The sequence below is a fragment of the Primulina huaijiensis genome, chromosome 8 (genome assembly GCF_012295235.1).
Source record: "Primulina huaijiensis isolate GDHJ02 chromosome 8, ASM1229523v2, whole genome shotgun sequence".
In the NCBI taxonomy this organism is placed as follows: domain Eukaryota; kingdom Viridiplantae; phylum Streptophyta; class Magnoliopsida; order Lamiales; family Gesneriaceae; genus Primulina; species Primulina huaijiensis.
In genome coordinates, this window is record NC_133313.1 from 22722107 (window position 1) to 22741277 (window position 19171).

Sequence of the window (19171 nt, forward strand, 5' to 3'; positions counted from 1 at the left end):
AAAATTGTGTATGCTGGACCAAATATTCTATTTTTTTCTCATTCAAAAACGATATAATCTTCTTACAAATATCAATGTATTTTGATCCTAAAGTTAACTTACATTCAAAGAATTGATTTTTTCCAAGTTTAGTGGGGAAGTAAATCTGCAAAAAAATAAAAATGTTAGTACTTGTCAAAATTTAAAATTAAATAGTGTTCATTTAAAAAATTAGGTCGAGTCACTGGATTTGGGTGAAATAACAGTTGACTCGACCAATCACGCCCCCGACCCACCTCGACCCAGAGGTGGGTCGAGCTCTTCACATGGATCGAGGTGTGAAGAGTGGGTCGAGCTTTTCACACATGGGTCGAGGGTCGAGCTCGACCCAGGTGTGAAGAGCTCGAGCACACCTCGACCCACCATCCTGTGTCGAGTTGGTCGATCTAGTTTTGGTCGCAATTTGTGTGTGTATGTGCTGGCTAACAGGTAGAATAAGAAATGAACAAAATAGATCTATAACATCTTAATCGAATTCATGAGTCGAGTTCGACCCAATAAAATTCAAAATAAAAAGTTGATTTCTTGCTAATACGTGATTCTCTCGTTCGATTTCTTGCAGACGAATACCTTGTAAACTAATTGTTAGTTAGAAATCAAACAAAATTAGAATGGATGATAATGAGGGTTGAGAAGAAGATATTTTGTGAAGATTGGGAAGGAATGAAGTGAGATGTGGATTGGGTTGAGTCGAGTGGGGTTGAGTCGTGTAATTTTTTTATTTAATTAAATTATAAATTTTTATTATATATAAAATTAAAATACACTAATAAAAAAAAAGTTAGATTTTAAACAAATTAAAAAAATTTAAAAAATAAATTACATTCCGTCTCTTTTTTTAACACACTCTCAAGAATCCCGTTTTCCTCATTTTCCCTTTGGGGTGGACCGCCACCAGCAGACAATCCCTTGTCTGCAACAGAGGTACAAGGAAAAACAAAACGCTTGCCCACCGCCGATCGAGTTATCGATTCTCTGCCTTATCATCTTTTTATTTACGTAAGTTTTATTCAAGCTAGCTGATTTAGGAATATAAATTTGTGATCTGGGTGATGTGTAAGACGGCAAATCTTAGATTACCGTTTGCTAGTGTTAAGAACTGAAATCTCCACCAGGGTTGTCGATTTTTTTATTTTTATTTTTTAAAAGTACGGATTTTATGCTTTCGAATTCCCACGGTTGGATTTGAATAAATGAGGTGTCGGATATGGTCTTTCAGAAATTTAATAAGTTTAATCAATTTTGTCAAAAAAGTTTAAATTGCAGTTTTTTAAATAAAATCCAAATGAAGGAGATGAATATATAAATACAAGAAGATAATTTTGATTCATCGGGCTTGGATATGATTATCGTTTTGCTTTTGTATAATTGACAAAAACGTAAAAGCTTTGTGAACTGCATGGATGAAATCAAAGAAGGGACTATTGTCATTTAGTGCCTGCCTTTAGTTATTAACAAGAAAAGAAACTTGGAATTGGGTATCAACGTTTGTTTTTTTTATATGGTATAATGTCTTTGTGCTTTTATATTGTTTTCAGTCTTGTTATTTTCCTGATGTTTGCATAAAACAGAAACTATTGTATGATTAGTGCTTACTCTCGAACTGGGGTCAGAAGGGTGCATGTTTGAATAAATAGCGATACATAGAATATCACAGGTTTCTCAGTTTCCAAAAGTTATGCAGGGAAGGGGCCTAGATTGTATCGACAAAATGGAGAAAGAAGTAGCTGCCTGTAAAGCTCATATTGTGGTGCTTCCTTATCATGGGCAAGGCCACATGAATCCATTGCTCCAAGTTTCTAAAAGATTGGCCGCAAAAGGAATCAAAGTCACTGTAACCACTACTCTCTCTAACACCAAAGCCATGCAAGCTGCATCTACTTACATCACATCTGAATCAATATATGATGATTTCAGTGAAGGAGGGTCTGCAGGACCTGGTGGTTTTAAAGGATTTCTGGAAAGATTTGAGGCCATTGGCTCGAGAAACTTGACAAGTCTCTTGAGAAAATTTCGAGATTCTGAAAATCCTGTGGCATGCCTGTTGTATGATGCAAATGTAACATGGGCCTCAAATGTAGTTAACGAGATGGGTATTAGGAGTGCTGCCTTCCTCACACATTCTTGTGCTTTCTTTGCTAGTCTCTACCTGATGCACTGTGATTTATTGGGGGTTGTTCCATCAGTTCCTATTCAGTCAATGCCTGGATTGCCCGAGCTTCGGGTTCCAACTATGCCTTCATTAGGTCCTCAAGCAGGACGTTATCCTCCGATCATCCGATTTTTGTTAAGACAGTTTGACAACATCGAGAAAGCAGATTGGGTTCTCTTCAACTCATTCCATATGTTAGAAGAAGAGGTCATTTAGCACCGAATATTCATTCTGTTTGAGTAGCACGGAGTTGTTTATAATAAATATATGTTTCACAACATTGTTGAATGCAGGTGGTCAATCAGATGTTGAAACTCTGGCCTGTGAGGTCCATAGGACCGACTTTGCCTTCTTTTTATCTAGACAACCGCGTAGAAGTCGACGATGATTATGCTTTCAATGTGCACAAGCCAAACACTGATATTTGCATGAAGTGGCTCGACTCCAAAGATACCAGGTCAGTCATCTACGTATCGTTTGGCAGCGTCTCCAGTTTAAGCAAGGAACAAACTGCAGAATTGGCCGAGGCCCTTGTGAATAGTGGCAAGAGCTTTTTGTGGGTTGTGAGACCATCCGAAGAACACACGCTTCCAACTAATTTCATTGAGGAAACTTCGAATCAGGGATTGATAGTGAAATGGAGCCCACAGTTGGCAGTTCTAGGCCATGATTCTGTTGGATGTTTCATATCGCATTGTGGTTGGAATTCTACCATAGAAGCAATAAGCTTAGGAGTCCCTATAGTGGCAATGCCTCAATTTATGGACCAGATAACTGATGCACATTTTGTGGAGCACATATGGCAAGTCGGAATCCAACCTAAGGCAGATGACAAGGGATTTTCTCGAAGTGTTGAAATAAGTAGGTGTATTCTGGGCATCATGCAAGGAGAACGAGGAGAAGAGACACGAAAGAATGCTGCTCGTTTGAAGGCGCTAGCAAAGGAGGCGATAGCGGAAGGAGGAAGTTCGGATAGGAACATGAGCGAATTTATAAGTCAGCTCCTGCCAGGATAGCAGTTTTGTATGCATCATCTTTAATTAAATGGAACAGGATTTGAACACTAAAGCCAAAAGGATGCACAACACATCCCTTGTTACAACTACAAATAATTACTTTCTATTATCAAAGACATGGACTTTAATTATTGAGGAGTCTTGCAATTTGTTTAATAAGCAAAGGGAAAGCTTTTCTGCAGAAAGAAAAAAGAATAGAACAAAATTAACACAAATAACCTACAAACATCAGGAATGATACACGGAACAAAGAGAAGTTTGAAGGAGTAGAAGCAGATGAGTTAAGAGATTTAACTCAACCAAGTCAAGCATAAAAAAAATGAACATAAAATTTAATAAACATTTGAATGCATAAGAATCGATGATTGTCTATTCTTTACAACTTCGCTTAATAAACTCATTAAAAGGGGCAGAGAAGTTATATAGTTAAATAACAATAGTAAAGATGATAATAGCAACTTTTCTATCTCTGGTGACCTTCCTTGGAATTCTTCATAGCAAACATTTAATTCAATACTCGATTAAAATATATTTTTAATTAAAAAAAATATACTTGCGTTACATATATTCTTTTCTTCATTAAATCGAGGCAAACCCGTTCTACCGTTTGAACTACGAAACCGCAGAAGCAGAAGTTTACAGTCTCTCTCTTCGCCGTATTTTTTTATTTTTGTTTGCAGAATTCTCTCACTCGCGTCCCCTCTTGCCGTATCAGGGGAGAGATCTTACATGTAAATATACAAATTTGCTCAATTTTATTTGCACTCAAGATTCTACTCGGTTAATCATCACTGCTCTCTCACATTCCCTCCACATTTTCCTGCAAAAACAGGCCAAGCCCTGGATTTCATTTCATAATAGAAGCTCTGGCGGGTTGTTACAGGCTAGTATTGGCGCACCTTTTTGTCTTTCAAATGTGTTTAATTTCGAATCTTGGAATTATATTTAACACAATTATGTTTTTATTGCGCCTCAGTCTTTTTTCCCCAAATATCGGGCTTTGGGTTTTTAATTCATGCGCGGAAATTCACTTGTTTTTAATTTGATACATAATTAGGGTTTTGAACGGTTTAGCTTGCTGATGGACGATAAAATTTGATGGGGTTCTGTTCGGTTTGTTTGAATAATCATTTAGGTTTTTATTTGTGATTGTGATTTTGCACGTGAGTTTTTGTGCTCTTTGTTTTTTTTTACTGATCCTGAGAATTATGTTTGCATATATATATATTTTATTAATTCTTATCAGATATCATAATGGATAAGAGTGATGTAGAGATGGAGGATATCGAGACGCTCAACCATTATACAGGATACAGTGTTCAAGAGTCTGAAGGTAAACTGCATGATGGTAGGGTTGAAAACAAACACGAAAACTTTTCCCCTTCAATACTTGTACTAGAGGATGCAAATAAAAGCTTGAACAGTGGAGATGAACCCAGTAATTTGAAAAATGAATCAAGAGGCGAAAACACTGTTATGAGTGACATGGAAGGCAAAATTAACAGCAAGTGTAAGGTTATTGAGCCCAGGAATGCCGAGGAACCTGTAGGAGTATACATCAATGCTCAGACCAAAAGTGAAAATGAAGAGTCAAGCAGCGCCAAAACTAAGGAAGTTAAGCAAACTGCAGCTGGTTGTGCACTGGAGGAACAATCTCATGTCAGTAATGAAGTGGTGATGTGCAACACTACTAATGGCGAGTTGGAAGAAGAGAAGGCTACTGAGGAAGGCATGGGCAGTGGAAGTACTGTCGACAGTGCGATGAAGGAAATTGCAGGTGAAGATGTTGAGAAAAAGCACAAGGAGGATGCAAATCCTGTTGAACATGTTACAATGGAAGAACAGACTACAGCAATTGCTGATGCTAGGAATAATTTGATTAAAGTTGGGAAATTTCCAAGTAAGTTATCTGCCTGTAATGTTCATCTGAGTCAGACAACTGCTGCTAATAAGCTTCTGACAGATGGGGATGAGGAAATGAAAGATCTAGCAAAAACAAGCCAGGATAAAGAAGTTGAAGATGAGATTAAAGAACAAAATAAGGAAAAAGAAGTCATTGCTGCTGAAATTGCTGCCGTAGATGGGGGTGATAATGCTTCATTTCCAAACCAGGAAGAACCCGTGACTCCCAAGTCTCTTCTCAAATTGTTGCCTGCAACAGGTGGAGACCATAATGGGGAAACTGTCGAGCCTGTTTCTACACTAGCCACATTGCCATTGGTAATAAATGTGGAATCAGATCATAAGTTAATTCTAAGAATGGTGGTTGCTCATATGAAGTTATGACTTGTGAGATTAATAGGTGTCGTCATTGATATTTCTCTTATGATTGTTAGATGGGAGAGAGTGATGATGGAACACCAGAGGAGCAAGCGATATTCATGAAGGATGTTGAAAGTTTATATCGAGAGAGGTCAATGGAATTTAAACCTCCCAAATTTTATGGCCAGCCACTGAATTGCCTGAAGTAAGTATTCTGTTTATTGATCTTATTATGACTGTGTTCTTGGATAAACATTTATTTCCTCATTTTTGGATGCTAGGTTATGGAGAGCTGTGATTAGATTGGGCGGCTATGACAGGGTATGCCTGCTATTATCTTCTTTTGCTCTGCACTCTCCATCAAATACTACTTCTTGGAATTTAGACAATCAACCTGGCCTTTGTACCAAACCTTTCTTTTAGGACACTTTGTCAAGTTCTTCTCTTCCCAGACACTGCATTCTAAAAGGCACACCATTGTGTGCAAGTCCATTTCTAATTCCTGCTTTGATCCCACTTTTATTTCTCTTTTGTTTCTTCTCTTGTGAGTGTCCTTGACATTCCTTCCCTTGTTACATATCTTTGTCCTCTTCTTTATTCTAAAGACACGCAAATGTATGTATTTCACTTATTTAAAGAACTTTAATTTTTTCCTTATTATTTGAAATTTTAGTATTACCCTTTTTTTTTTCAAAAAATGCTCTTACTTAACGTATTTTAATATGGCAATTACCTTACCCAAAAGGGCCAACACCTCGTAGGCATTGAACTAGCAAATTAAGAACAAGCTTTTGATGTTTACACATGTTTATGTGAACTGTATATTTGTGTCTGAGGTTTAATGTATGTATAAACTTTATGATTCATGAAGTTTGGTGTCCTATAGAAAATTTTTCAGAATGTAATATACTTTCTGCTCTTTTTCCAACACTCTATAGAGGCAAAATATTACATATCAACTAACCTTTATTTTGAATATGTTGTTCTTATGAAGAAGGGCTTTTTTTCCCGAATAATGTACTCATCTTGTTGGTATATTTTTGTACCAATTGTTCATGTTGCTTTCAATATGACTGGTTGACTTAAGATAGAAACACTATAAATCATAAATATTTTCTATCTTTGATGATTTTTTATGGATTTATCAGGTCATTAGTTATCGAAAAAAATAGTCCCAGAGTTGCATCTTGCATGAGCCGTAGTGTGTAAACAACGATCTCAAAATTCTTTGATATGCTTGTTAATTGTGATGCATGAAGCCCATTTATAAGCCACTGTCAAATTTATTCCTAGTCTATTACTGTTGGAGTATGTTTCTTGTCCTTGTCCAATAGATTATAATTTCTCTTTACTGTATTCCCACTATCTCTGTGGTACTAACAGGATGATTAAGAAATTTCTTGTCTGTGTCAGCACATTATTTTTCATCTGTTCTGAGGTGGAAATACTCTTCATGGTGTAACATAAAAATGGATCGTGAAATTATCGGAAATCATACTTGACCTGATTTTATTAGCTACTTAAAGTACATATTCTTAGTTACAAATCAAATTATCTTTGTTTTGGCTGCATAGTTTCTATTGTTTCCATAATATATGCAAAATAGCCTCTTGATTGATATGCACTTCAAATACATGTTCTTGGCTGGACTATAATATAAAATCAATAAATAAAATCAAATCTTTCAAGACCGCGACCATTTTGTAACTCCTGAAATTTTTTAGATAAAATTTTGCAATTATTCTTCATCCTAGTGGTTTAATTGAGGTACAATGACTGTAGCTAAAACTGTTTAGTTTACCTTGTACTCCAGGTATAAATTACAATCACACTAACAGGCACGAAATCAACATTGCTTTCACAGAAACCTGTTATACTATCATAGTGGACTGGAAACTTAAATTTTCTTGAAGTATATTTAGCATGTGTAGGAACTCTTACCATCATTCTGATGATGAAGTGTCAAAATACCTGTATTCAATCGTTATGAAATTCAAGGTCTTTCAACAGGTAACTGGAGCTAAATTGTGGAGGCAGGTAGGAGAGTCATTCCATCCACCAAAGTAAGGCTCTTTTTCAAAAGTTATGATCATGCATTTTTTTGGGTACAAAACATGGTGTGAAATTGTTTGTTCTTTTTCTTTCATTATTTTTAACAATTTATGGTACGGGTTACTAACGTATGGAATATATTTAGTCATTTTCTGAATCCTTTGAATATTGAGAGTTATTGTATCAAATGGTTGAGAGTCTTGTGACATATATTAATTGGCGGTTGGCCTAAGATTCATCAATGTAACTTTAATAGTTGATCAACATTTTTTCCGGCGATGAAACCTTTAAAATTTTCATTGTGGTGAGTGTTTTTAATCTCGTTTTACTTTTAGGGTGCATTTTTTAATTCTAAATTTTCCATGTGTCAAATCTTCCATAGGTAGACTTTTGTAAGTGGGTAATTATGAACATAATTTGTTCCTTTTTAGAAAGTGAATTTAGATTATGAAAGCTGATTATTGGACTTGCCTTTTATTTCATAGGACATGCACAACAGTTTCCTGGACATTCCGTATTTTCTATGAGAAGGTGATATACTATCTTTCATTTTCCCCTCCCATTTGATTCAGTTGTAACTGCTGTTTTATTTCCATACATAATTTGTTCTTGGTGCGAATCCATCTGAGGGGGACCTAACTCATCCGTTTATATTAAAAAAATTGTGCTCCTTCGAGAATTTTACAGACCGTGATAAACATTTTGTTATTGTTACTTCTTCTTTATGCCACTTCCTGATGTGAATATGAGCTTGAATTTTGCTAGTTCATTTAAAAATTATGAAAAAAATATTAATCAGATTAGGATAAAGTCCCGGTGAGATGAAGGTGGTATTTAACTGGATATCCTGTTTGTCCCTTGACATGAAAGAAAGTGATTGAACTAAATTTGGAATTTCAGAGTTTTGTATCTATAGCTCTCTGAAGTATGTGGTTCTTTTTACTGTTAGCAATTATACTTGGTTCCTATGTTAGTTACTACGTTTGATGACCTGATTCCTCGATCTATGTGGTTAGTCTCTTCTGGAATATGAAAGGCATAAGAAACAAAGTGGTGAGCTTCACTTTCCAGTTGCTCCGCTCCCTGAAGCTTCTGGTGTTGACATCGAGGTTTGTAAATTTGATCTTTCTTAATACATATCTTCTTCGCGAAGGAACTTTTTCGGTATCCTTTAATTGTTTTTGTGAACTCAATTAGATAAATACCTTCAAGGAACCCAATGTAATGTTGACTTCTAATTGTGTGAGCTATACTAACCCAAGTGAGTAAGAGTATTATTTCATGCTTTGGAATGCAAGTTTAGGCATCACTACACAATCTCAAGTCTGTATTGAAATGCTTTCTCATCCTCACTAGAAACACTCCAATAATTACAAAAGACTTTCGTCATTAATTGTAATAGACTTGTTTTTCTGTGTGTGTCACTGTATCTCTATTTCTTATTTGAATCTTGTTAATTTTGTGTGGAGAGATACAACCTGGCCGTTTTTACAGGCTAGAACTGGGAAATTTGTATCTTTTTTACATTATTGCATAATTACACTCATACACTTAGAAATTTAAACATGGCATGGAGATAAACAAATACTTCCTGAAGCTTCAATCTATCTATCATATTTGGATTTTTGCAAGCTAATGGAGGATATGTGGCACAAGAGATGCTTCATACTGATGAAATATAATATATTTTGGAATAGGTTTCTTTAGTTTATGCAAGAAATTTTAATGACTCAAATGTTATTTCCAGCACTCCCTCCCTCTCGCATTCTTTCCCTGCCCTGCCCTCAAACATATGCTAATTGCTAGTTACGTACAAGTGTACCAATCATTGTGCCATGTTTTTAAAATGCATATTTAGATTTGTATGTTCATGTGTTTATGTGGCTGTAATCGACTGATGGTTGCATAAAAACTAATATAATCATACATTTTTTGCATCTTTGATATGTATACAGGGAAATGGATATCAAGGATCGGGATCAGGAAGGGCTAGAAGAGACTCTGCGGCTCGTGCTATGCAAGTCTGGCACGGCCAAGACATTTTTGGTCATGGTGAAGCTGGTGAACCAGTGGCAAAGGTTTGTGGATATTGTCATCTGAAAGCACATTGTTTGAGCTCTCATTTATTTTCGCATTGTGCGGCGCATAATGTTATGAGATATGATAGGACAAGAATCTTAACAGTACGACGAAGCGTGAGAAGAGTCTCAAGAGCATTGGTAAGGGAACGCTTGAGTTTTTGAAAAATTACAGATGAACTCTTTTACATTCTGACCTTTGCTTGAAATTGGTTTTTATTATTATTAATTTACACTAAATCGATATGTGGATTCAGGCTCAGTCAAACAGAAGAGACCAAATGAGGTAGAGCTTTCAGCCAAGGTTGCTCGGACTGAAACATCTAAGCAGTAAGTCTAGGTTAAAATATAGTTAGTCTTTATTCTTTGGGTGATTTTTAAAATATTGTTAGTCTTTATTCTCTGGGTGATTTTTTTTAAAATTTCTAAGTGTGATTGTCAATTTGATAAATTTTTCTAAATTATAAGTTCAATTTTTTGTAATTTGAGTTGAACTTGGCTGGCTGAATGGAATTCGGTGTCATTTTCTGTGAACTAATCAATTTCACAGGTATATTAGTTGTTATGGACTGATTTGATTTGTCTGATGTGAATTCTGATCTGAAACCGACTTTATACAAAGTGAAGGATTTGAATCTGAAATGATCATAGCACTTCAAGCTGCCAAGCTTTATCTCTTTATGGCTAGTTTGTGTCAGATCTTCTTTTGGTTTTGTTGCAGTGGCAAAACAGACGTTGATTGGCTTAGCAGTTGATATGAATATTGAATCTGCACGACGGACATGCTTTTTGTGTTATGTTTTTTATATTCAGAATTTTGTGCGCATTTCTTAAATGTGTAAAGAAGATTTGGCCTAAACGTGTGTCCATATTTATGATAACCCAGACTGTTACTTTTATTATATGGATTAGCATGGGACTGAATTCTATGTGAAAGTAATAAGCACAAACCAAAGAATATGTTTTCAACTGGTACTTACTGATGCCCTTAATGTTTAAAGGCATTATTGTATGTGCTTGTCTATTGATTGTTTATCTTCCTTGCCCAATATATTGAATCCTCCTTGTGATATTGTTCTCCCTTCTAAAGTTTCAAGTCGGCATTGATAATTTTCAAACTTCTATTGTTAGACTAGTGACATCAGTGGTTGATATCGGTCCTCCAGCTGATTGGGTGAAGATCAACGTACGCCAAACTGTATGGTTGCTTCACATTTTATTTATTTTTCTCCAATCTGGGCTTATTCATATAGATGATTAAAAGTATTGGCTGATACTGGTTTTATGTGTGCAGAAGGATTGTTTTGAAGTTTACGCTTTAGTCCCGGGGCTTTTACGTGAAGAGGTGTGTACTTGTGACTTTTGGTGGTGTAGTTTACTTTGTTTTTATGTGGTGGTTGGTTCTTCCAACCCCCTTCCCCACAAATAAAAAATTCATTCTCTCTTCATTTGTGTCACTGGTTCTTGATATGTGTAGGTCATTAGGTATATGTTCTTTATTTTGTTTTTGATTTATCTGAAAGATATCATGTTGAGTATCAAAGCTGAAAAACTACTATAACTATGTTATTATTGGTGTTGAAGATATTTGTTGGTTGTAGCATGGTTTTTGTTAGAGCAATCAAGACGAACAATTAATGGTTTGTTCACAGTTGGTCATCTTTTAGGTCTGGGATGTTGGTCTAATTTTGTGTGAATCTTAATTGGGAACCGTTTTAAAAGGAAGAAAAATCAAAGAATTGCGATTTTATGGCCGTGCTTCTGTTGCAGCTATGGTTGGATGATTTGCTATTCCTGCCCGCTTAATTTGTCTTTAAGAATTTGCTTTTCTGTTGGATGCATTTCATTTGTTGTTTTTCTTCCTTTATTAGGACAAAAAAATAACATTTATAACATTATTGCTGCCATAGGTGCGAGTTCAATCAGATCCTGCTGGACGTTTAGTCATCACGGGGCAGCCCGAGCAAGTTGATAATCCTTGGGGGATAACACCATTCAAAAAGGTAGCAATGTGCTCTCTCTCTCTCCCCTTTGCAGACATGAATATGGTGGGATTCAATTGTTTAGCCTATTTAAAGGAAGCTACCTGGATAGCGAGAGTTATAAGTAATGAGCTATTGGGTGGTTTTCAGATTGTTAGCTTACCTTCAAGAATCGATCCACTTCAGACCTCTGCGGTGGTTAGCCTCCACGGACGCCTCTTTGTTCGTGTTCCTTTCGAGCAGTCAAATATTTGAATCTTCCAGCATTCCTTTGAACAAGAATGCGAATGGATTAGTAGGCCTTGAATCTTCCTGCATTCCTTTGAACAAGAATGAACAAGAATGCGAATGGATTAGTAGGCATTACGGTAACCCCAATTCTTGCAGAAAAAACCTTTAAGTTTGTGAATGTGTAGGTTGACCAGTGCATGCTTGTGTGGTAATTGCGTTAGCAGAATAGGTTTTCAGATGTCCTCCTAAGTCTGGATTTTGATGGAGGTTTTTCCGGGCTGCGGCCACCACACCCCCTTTTTTAACTTACTATCTCCTCTGTGTGACCAACCATTGGATCGTTTAGTTAGTCAATCTTGAATTTCTTTCCGTTAATGTGATTTACTTGTTTAGGTTTCGAATTTGATTTCCACTAATTTTGAATTTACTCCATGTTGAAATTCTTTTGTACGTTACGCCCTTGATATTTTGATAAAAATGTTAACAAAAGAACTTTTTAGGTAATGTCCTCGTGTAGATTCAATGACCCAATTCTTTTGACCAAAGACCCGACACCAATTTGGATTCTTTCCCTGTGTCGGTAGATTTTGCTTGAACTCTAACATCGAATGGTTTACATTTCAGTTCTTTTACATTTTTCGGGTAAAAAAATAGTTACATATCAATGAAGTTGTGGTATAAATATACGAATTATGAGTAATAGTAAACTTTGATTTGGTATATTATTTATGAATATGCAAAACGTGAAAATTAAAACAAGAAATATAGATACATATTATTTAAATGATAGGAAAAATTGAAATTATAGAACAAATATACAAATTTATGGTACCAACATAATTTATTGATACAAATTAACAAAAAATAAAAATATCAATTGAACAAAGAAAACAAAGAAATCGAAATATAAACTTTTAAGATCTTTTATTTTCCAAAAAAAAAAAAAGCACGTTTGATGTGAATTATAAAACTCAGTAGCTTGTTCCATTCATTTTAAATGATTACATTTACATATTTTAATTTATTATTCCATGCAACTTCCTATTAATAACAAGGCAAACTTTCGGATGAAAGTAGCATGCAAGACTTCTGTTAAGATCAAACCTTTATTATTAGGACAAGATATATATGATAGTCAAGATTTACTTTTACTTTTTTTTATACTTGTTGCAACACAAAATGTATCTACATGAATGTTAATGGGTCGGGATTTTAGGTCCATGAATTCGGAGATGTGAGAGCTATCTCGGGCTGTTAGGTCCATGAATCCGGAGATGTGTGTGTCTATTTGTTGGTGTTGTCTCATATCTTTTGGATATCAGTTTTACTCTTTTCTTACCACCAACAATGTCTCCATTAAAGACAATATTACTCGTTAAGATCTGAGGTTATTTTTTTACGGCACACCTAGCCAATTAGATCAAGTAGCGTAACATCAGCAGTTTGACGCACGAGAACTTCTCAGGAGGTCACTTAACCCAGTTCTACTCTCACTCATATACGCTTAAGCCAACATTTCCCAGAAGCATAAAATATGCTTATTGAAATACTTGAATTCATGATCTCGTTCTGATATCAATTGTTATGATCAAGCGTTTACCACTAAGCCAAAGCTATAGTTGTTAGTTATTGCGCAATTTTATTTACTTATACTTGTGGCAGCGCAAAGTTCTTGGGTGCTAATAAGTCGGACTGTTTTGGCCATGAATCCGAAGATGTTCATGTTTATCTGTTGGTGTTGTCGTATATCCATTAGAGATCAGTCTTACCTTTTTTTATCGTCGGCTCTGTACCTAACATAGACAATATTATTCGTTAAGATCTTACGTCATTATTTTATGGTCCACCTATCCAACCAGATCAAGCGATGCAACATCAGCAACTTGACGTACGAGAACTTTCAAGGTTACTTATCTCAGTACAACTCTCACTCATACACACTTAACTCAACAACATCATCTTTTCCTCTTCTTAATTATGTCACGTTTTTTGTCACAAAAGTAGAGATGTTGCCGGTTTGGATTATAGGTTAGGGCATGTTGAGTCGCCATTTATGTTATTTACCATTATTGATATATTAGTTGCAAATGCAAAAAATAATGCAAGCATCAAAACAACTTTTTATGGTGACTGATTAAATAGTTTAGAGATTAATATTGAGGAGAAAGAGAAAATGGATTAAAAACAAAATAATATAATAATTGATAAATTTTGAAGTATTATTTATTATTTATTTAGTTTTTTAATTATTGAATTTGTACATTCTTAATATAATGATATTAATGGTTAAGTTATCTGACTAAATATAATAAATAATATATGTATTACAAAATATGGATATAGTTCGTTTTTTTCTTTAGTTTTTTTTTTTTCGATTTTTGGTGGGTAGCTAACCGGTAACTCATGATATATTGGGTTGGGTTAAGTTTTCCCAATCCGTAAAATTGATGGGGCATCCCCTCTCATTTGATGACGACCACCCGAAACCCTGTTCTTCCTCCATTCGCAAACGAGGCAGCCATCAAAACGATAAAACCAGAAGCCATTAGAAGCCCCATGCAGAGCCGCCACACTGATACTCACATTTGTTACCCTGACGCTAATGAAGATACATATTTGAACTCACGAAATTATTTTACTTTTGGAAAACCTGTTTTTGGGCATGCAACAATCAAAATTATAACAAGTTTTTTTTATGTGTGTCAATGTCGTGAAGCAATATTAATTAAACTAGTGAACGACTTCCGTGTAAAATAAATAATCAAAACACCTGTTTTTTAGATTAAAAACATCCATTAAAACTAAACCCGCCCTTAAGTCTTGATAAGCAATTACAGTAAACCGTTGAGCGATTTCACCCTCTTAACCATACAAACCTAGGCATAACAGAACTAGTATAGCATCATCACGGGCTAATCTATTAGCTAATAATGGAGCTCATATGCCGCAAAGAGGTGAAGTTTAGATAACCAAGCAAGTGGAGCCAACATCTTTTATAGACGGGAAAATGAGGAAAAGGGGAGTCACGGAAGTGTTTATTAAAAAAAAGAGATTGAATATAATTTACTTTTTTATCCTCTTGTTTAAAATTTGTTTAAAAACTAATTTTTTATTAGTGTATTTAAATTTTTATTTTAATTTTATATATAATAAAATTTATAATTTAATTAAATAAAAAAAGCCTACTCGACTCAATTTTTTCATTTTTCCCGACTCAGCTCTAGTTCTCATTTCATTCCTTCCTTCCTTATCTTCACAAAAAATCTTTTTCTTCTCAACCTTCCATTCTGCTACATTGTTCTGATTTTTTGGCTAATTAACCATGAGTCTACAAGACATTCCTCTGCAACAAATCCAACGAGAAAACCACGTATTGGTAAGAATTTATTTTGAGATACAAAATATATAGGTCTCGTCAGTGTGAAGCGACCCAGGTGAAGAACACGACCCATGGGTCGTGAAGCCGTGCTTTACGGCTTCACGACCCCGGGTCCTTCACGACCCAGGGGTCGTGAAGCACAAGTGGGTCGTGTTGGTCGTGAAGCTTCATGACCCACACGACCCAAAGTCGTGGGTCGTGAAGATCTCACGACCCACACGACCCAAGTTCTCTTCATGTCACGACCCAATTTAAAATAACAAAACGGTTTACAGGTTTAATTTAAAAACTAATAATAACCTTTGTTATGTTTTAAATTTTTACAACTAATAATCTTTTTGTTTTTTTTTACAGGTTTACTTCCCCGCTAAACTTGGAAGGAATCAATTATTTGAATGCAAATTAACTTTAGGATCAAGATACGTTGAAATCTGTAAAAAGATCGTATCATTTTTAAATGAGAAAGAGATTGAATATTTGGTGCAGTATACTCAATTTGGTAATTTAATTTTATATGCTAAGGATTTTAACAATTCCAATCAATTGTTATGGTTTTTGATGAGTATGCAAAGTTATGATAGTGAAAGTGATGAATTTTGGATGATATATCGTAAACGACCTTTACGATTTTCATTGTTAGAGTATTGTTTATTAACTGGCCTAAATTGTTCAAACTTTTATCCTATGATACCTCAAGAAGATGAATTTACGGAGAGACATTTTGGTGGAAGTTACCGTATAAGTTTGGGGGATTTGATAGATAGAATTGATGAATATGATGATGATTTAGGAGAAGAAATAGACATTGAGAAGCTGAAATTGGCCTCTCTTTTGGTCGTGGTAGGTGTATTAGGCAGACAAAGAAAAAATAAAAATGATACCGTGGATTTAGAATGGATGAGATTAGTAAATAACTTTGATAGGTTTATAACATATCCCTGGGGTAGAATAGCTTTCAAAGAAGTAGTTTATGGACTGAGAAAAGATCTTGAAACTAAGTTCAGAAACTATGAAAATTTGGTAGCCCGCTGTGGGAATGATCCAGATTTCAGCGGGTTCGGTAGCTTTCAAATAAGTGGATTTATTCATCCTTTACAGGTAACTAAATATTGTTCATTAAATTAAATATCTTTGTTATTTTATATCATACTAATAATGTGTTTATTTGTTTGTGCTAGATTTTGGCCTATGAATATTTTCCAGCAGTTGCTGAAGAGTTCGCAAGACATCGAGAAGGTCCCAATGTATCGATACCTCGGATGTGTCATTGGGTGACTAGAAAATGGAGTAAAAATCATTCCCCTTCCATGGATGATGTGAACAAAGCATTTAAAAATGTATATAACAAGGTAAATACAAAAAATTCATTTTATTTATTTTTCGTATTATCTAATATATTTTTTGTTAACCGTTAACTAATTTCATGTTTATTGTTGATGATTAATATATGATATTTTGGGGATGCTCATTCCAACCACGGAGAAGCTGTTGTCTGTACATTATATGACTGAAAATTTTATTGATTCTGATAATGTGATAATCAATCGCATTACAGAGTTAATTTGCCAAGGTATCGAAGTAGTTTGCAGTCAAGATCCATTAGACGACCCAGATGATGAAGTGGGTGTACAGACTGAGACTGAGGATCGACCGTTTCTCCAACCATTCACATATACATACTCCAGATCATCTCGAGATAAAGTCAGAAAATCTTCTCGACAATCTCGTAGTCCTTCACACATGAATCAACCGTCTTCTCCATTGACTCACATGAGATATACATCTATGCATATAGATAGTACATCTGTTGCAGATATGTATGAACTTCGTTTCACAAGTTTGGAGAATAAAGTTGATACGATGCTAAAGTACCAAGCAAGTTTGGAGGATAAAGTTGGGACGATGCTAAAGGACCAAGCCGAGATCATAAATCAATTGAAAAATATGCATGACGATATCTCGAGTTTGAAGGATATAATTGGGAGATTACCTTCGATGAATGTCAATGTTGGTAAGTTTTATCAATATTTATATGATTTTTAATTTTGAGTATGAAAAACGACAAATTGTATGTATTATTCTCTCAGATCAAGGCGAGACATCAAGGTATAGATTTGAAGATATTCCATTTATGAGAGCAGATGAGGTGGATCCAAATATTCGACTTGTGAGCGATCCGTCTTTGACTCGAGCTTTTGAAAAAACTTCGGGTCATAATTTAAGATTGTACACAGTGGAGGAAGAGCCTATAACAGACGAGGAACTGCATCATCTTGTTATGAATGATTTGATGTCTTTGAGTTTTGAGAAAAAAGTTAGAATGTTCGCCAATAGATCGTGGCCACGAGTAAGTGCTGAGATTAATTCTTGTATGGAAAATACGAGGATACATGGGCTGTGTTCGTCCTACGATAGTAATTACCATATTCCACTTTATCTTTTTCAGCATATTCAAGAATGTTGTCGAGGGTTGCTCCAATTACAAAGGACGTACTCACATTTAATGTTACATGAGGTGTCATTGATGGACATCGATTTTCATCAGCTGGTTTCGAGTGCTTTCAATGAGGGCGGAGAAAATAATATAGAATGTTTGATGCCCTATGTGAGAGCAGAAATTGGTGAGTGGCCGGCTATTCCATGGAACACATCCAAAATAATTTTGATAACCTTGCATCTTCCCGGGCATTGGGTTTTGTTAAAGGTTTTGCCTAGATGTAAGAATATCACAATCATGGATTCAGACCGCAGTGTAGATAGGTCAGGCAAGACATTGTTTATCTTATTAAACCTTTGTCCCTTATGCTTCCACATATGTTGGGTGTTGATGCTTCAGAAAGATGGAATATAGTTAGGCCAGAAAATTTTCCTACTCAAAAGATCAGGTTAAAATTTTTTATTTTAAAAATTATTATTTCATTATTGTTTAATGTATATCAATGTATATTTAATGTTTATTTTTTCATTGCAGCGGTGAATGTGGAGTATACTGTTTAGCGTCAGCAGCTTATACCATGTTCAGGAAAAATGCCTATCAACTTAACGATGACAAGATTGAAGAATTTAGGCATTATTGTTGTTGTTATATTTGGGATAAACTCTGATCGTTGGATTAAAACATTTATGTGATACATTATATTGATTTTTAGTTACATTATATGGATTTTTAGTTGATGCATGTGATCCATATACTCAATCTATTTTTGTTACATTATATTGATTTTTAGTTGATGTATGTGTTTTTTGATATAACTGATATAATGTGTTTTTGATATAATGTGTATGTAAAATGAAATCATCAAACAATGCCAAGTAAATGAAAAAATACTAAAAAATAACAAAAAAATCCGAAAGGACACGAAATCATCAAACAATGCCAGTGAAATGAAAAAATACCATAAAAATCCGAAGAGACACGAAAAAACGCGAAGAGACGCGTGCAGGAGCCCGAGGCGCTCGGCGGGCGCGCGCACCTCTCGACCCACTCGACCCAAATTTTGGGTCGAGTCGACTCAAATTTGGTGGGTCGAGCTTCATGGTCTAGAAGCATACCCATAAAACATAAAATTAGATGCACTTAATATCCTCTACTCATTTATATACAATAAACATTAATTTCATATAATATGCTTCTATATTATTAAAGTGAATATGTAATGAAATTTGTTATGAATAATTTTAGTTCTATTATTATAAAATTTGTTAAGAAATTTAGTAAAATTATAAAATTTGTTAATGTTCATATGCTTCTATATACATTCAATTAAAGTGAATATGTAATGAATTTTTTTAGTTTTATTATTATAAAAAATTTGTTAAGAATTTTAGTTGAATTATAAAATTTGTCAAGAATTTTAGTCGAGTATAAATTAAACCCACATTGTTAGAATAAGACATATATTCTTCTACTTGATATGAATTTTTTAACTAACACACTTGAATTATAATATATAACTCATATTAAAATGTTTACACAAATA

General features: G+C 34.8%; 2 protein-coding genes across 8 annotated transcripts; both read left to right on the top strand.

Moving 5' to 3' along the window:
• Nucleotides 1-895: 895 nt before the first annotated feature.
• Nucleotides 896-3338, top strand: LOC140983596 (mogroside I-E synthase-like). 3 transcript variants are annotated; one of them, XM_073450691.1, is made up of 3 exons: nt 896-1038; nt 1724-2398; nt 2485-3338. In XM_073450691.1, the coding sequence occupies exons 2-3, from the start codon at nt 1751-1753 to the stop codon at nt 3205-3207; spliced, it is 1371 nt and encodes a 456-aa protein (XP_073306792.1). In that variant the 5' UTR covers nt 896-1038; nt 1724-1750; the 3' UTR covers nt 3208-3338. The 3 variants fall into 3 exon arrangements, with proteins under 3 accessions (XP_073306792.1, XP_073306791.1, XP_073306793.1); XM_073450690.1 differs by having other exon boundaries at nt 897-1038; nt 1716-2398; XM_073450692.1 differs by having other exon boundaries at nt 904-1042; nt 1729-2398.
• A 463-nt stretch (nt 3339-3801) lies between these two features.
• LOC140982644 (AT-rich interactive domain-containing protein 6-like) lies at nt 3802-12267 on the top strand. Of its 5 annotated transcripts, none has more exons than XM_073449252.1 (15): nt 3802-4090; nt 4454-5469; nt 5544-5674; nt 5751-5790; nt 7480-7532; nt 8007-8052; nt 8538-8630; nt 9477-9599; nt 9689-9740; nt 9857-9929; nt 10731-10797; nt 10894-10944; nt 11510-11602; nt 11732-11832; nt 11884-12267. In XM_073449252.1, the coding sequence occupies exons 2-15, from the start codon at nt 4462-4464 to the stop codon at nt 11885-11887; spliced, it is 1935 nt and encodes a 644-aa protein (XP_073305353.1). In that variant the 5' UTR covers nt 3802-4090; nt 4454-4461; the 3' UTR covers nt 11888-12267. The 5 variants fall into 5 exon arrangements, with proteins under 5 accessions (XP_073305353.1, XP_073305358.1, XP_073305355.1 ...); XM_073449257.1 differs by having other exon boundaries at nt 4454-5107; nt 5171-5469; nt 11732-12267; XM_073449254.1 differs by having other exon boundaries at nt 3802-3938; nt 4040-4090; nt 11732-12267.
• The last annotated feature ends 6904 nt before the right edge of the window (nt 12268-19171 follow it).

Excerpts from the sequence above, each read along its gene's own strand:
- LOC140982644 (XM_073449252.1), top strand. The coding sequence starts at position 4,462 with ATGGATAAGAGTGATGTAGAGATGGAGGATATCGAGACGCTCAACCAT. Across the intron at positions 9,600-9,688 it reads CTGGTGAACCAGTGGCAAAG|GACAAGAATCTTAACAGTAC; the intron begins GTTTGTGGATAT and ends GAGATATGATAG. Across the intron at positions 9,741-9,856 it reads GAAGAGTCTCAAGAGCATTG|GCTCAGTCAAACAGAAGAGA; the intron begins GTAAGGGAACGC and ends ATGTGGATTCAG.
- LOC140983596 (XM_073450690.1), top strand. The coding sequence starts at position 1,718 with ATGCAGGGAAGGGGCCTAGATTGTATCGACAAAATGGAGAAAGAAGTA. Across the intron at positions 2,399-2,484 it reads TCCATATGTTAGAAGAAGAG|GTGGTCAATCAGATGTTGAA; the intron begins GTCATTTAGCAC and ends TGTTGAATGCAG.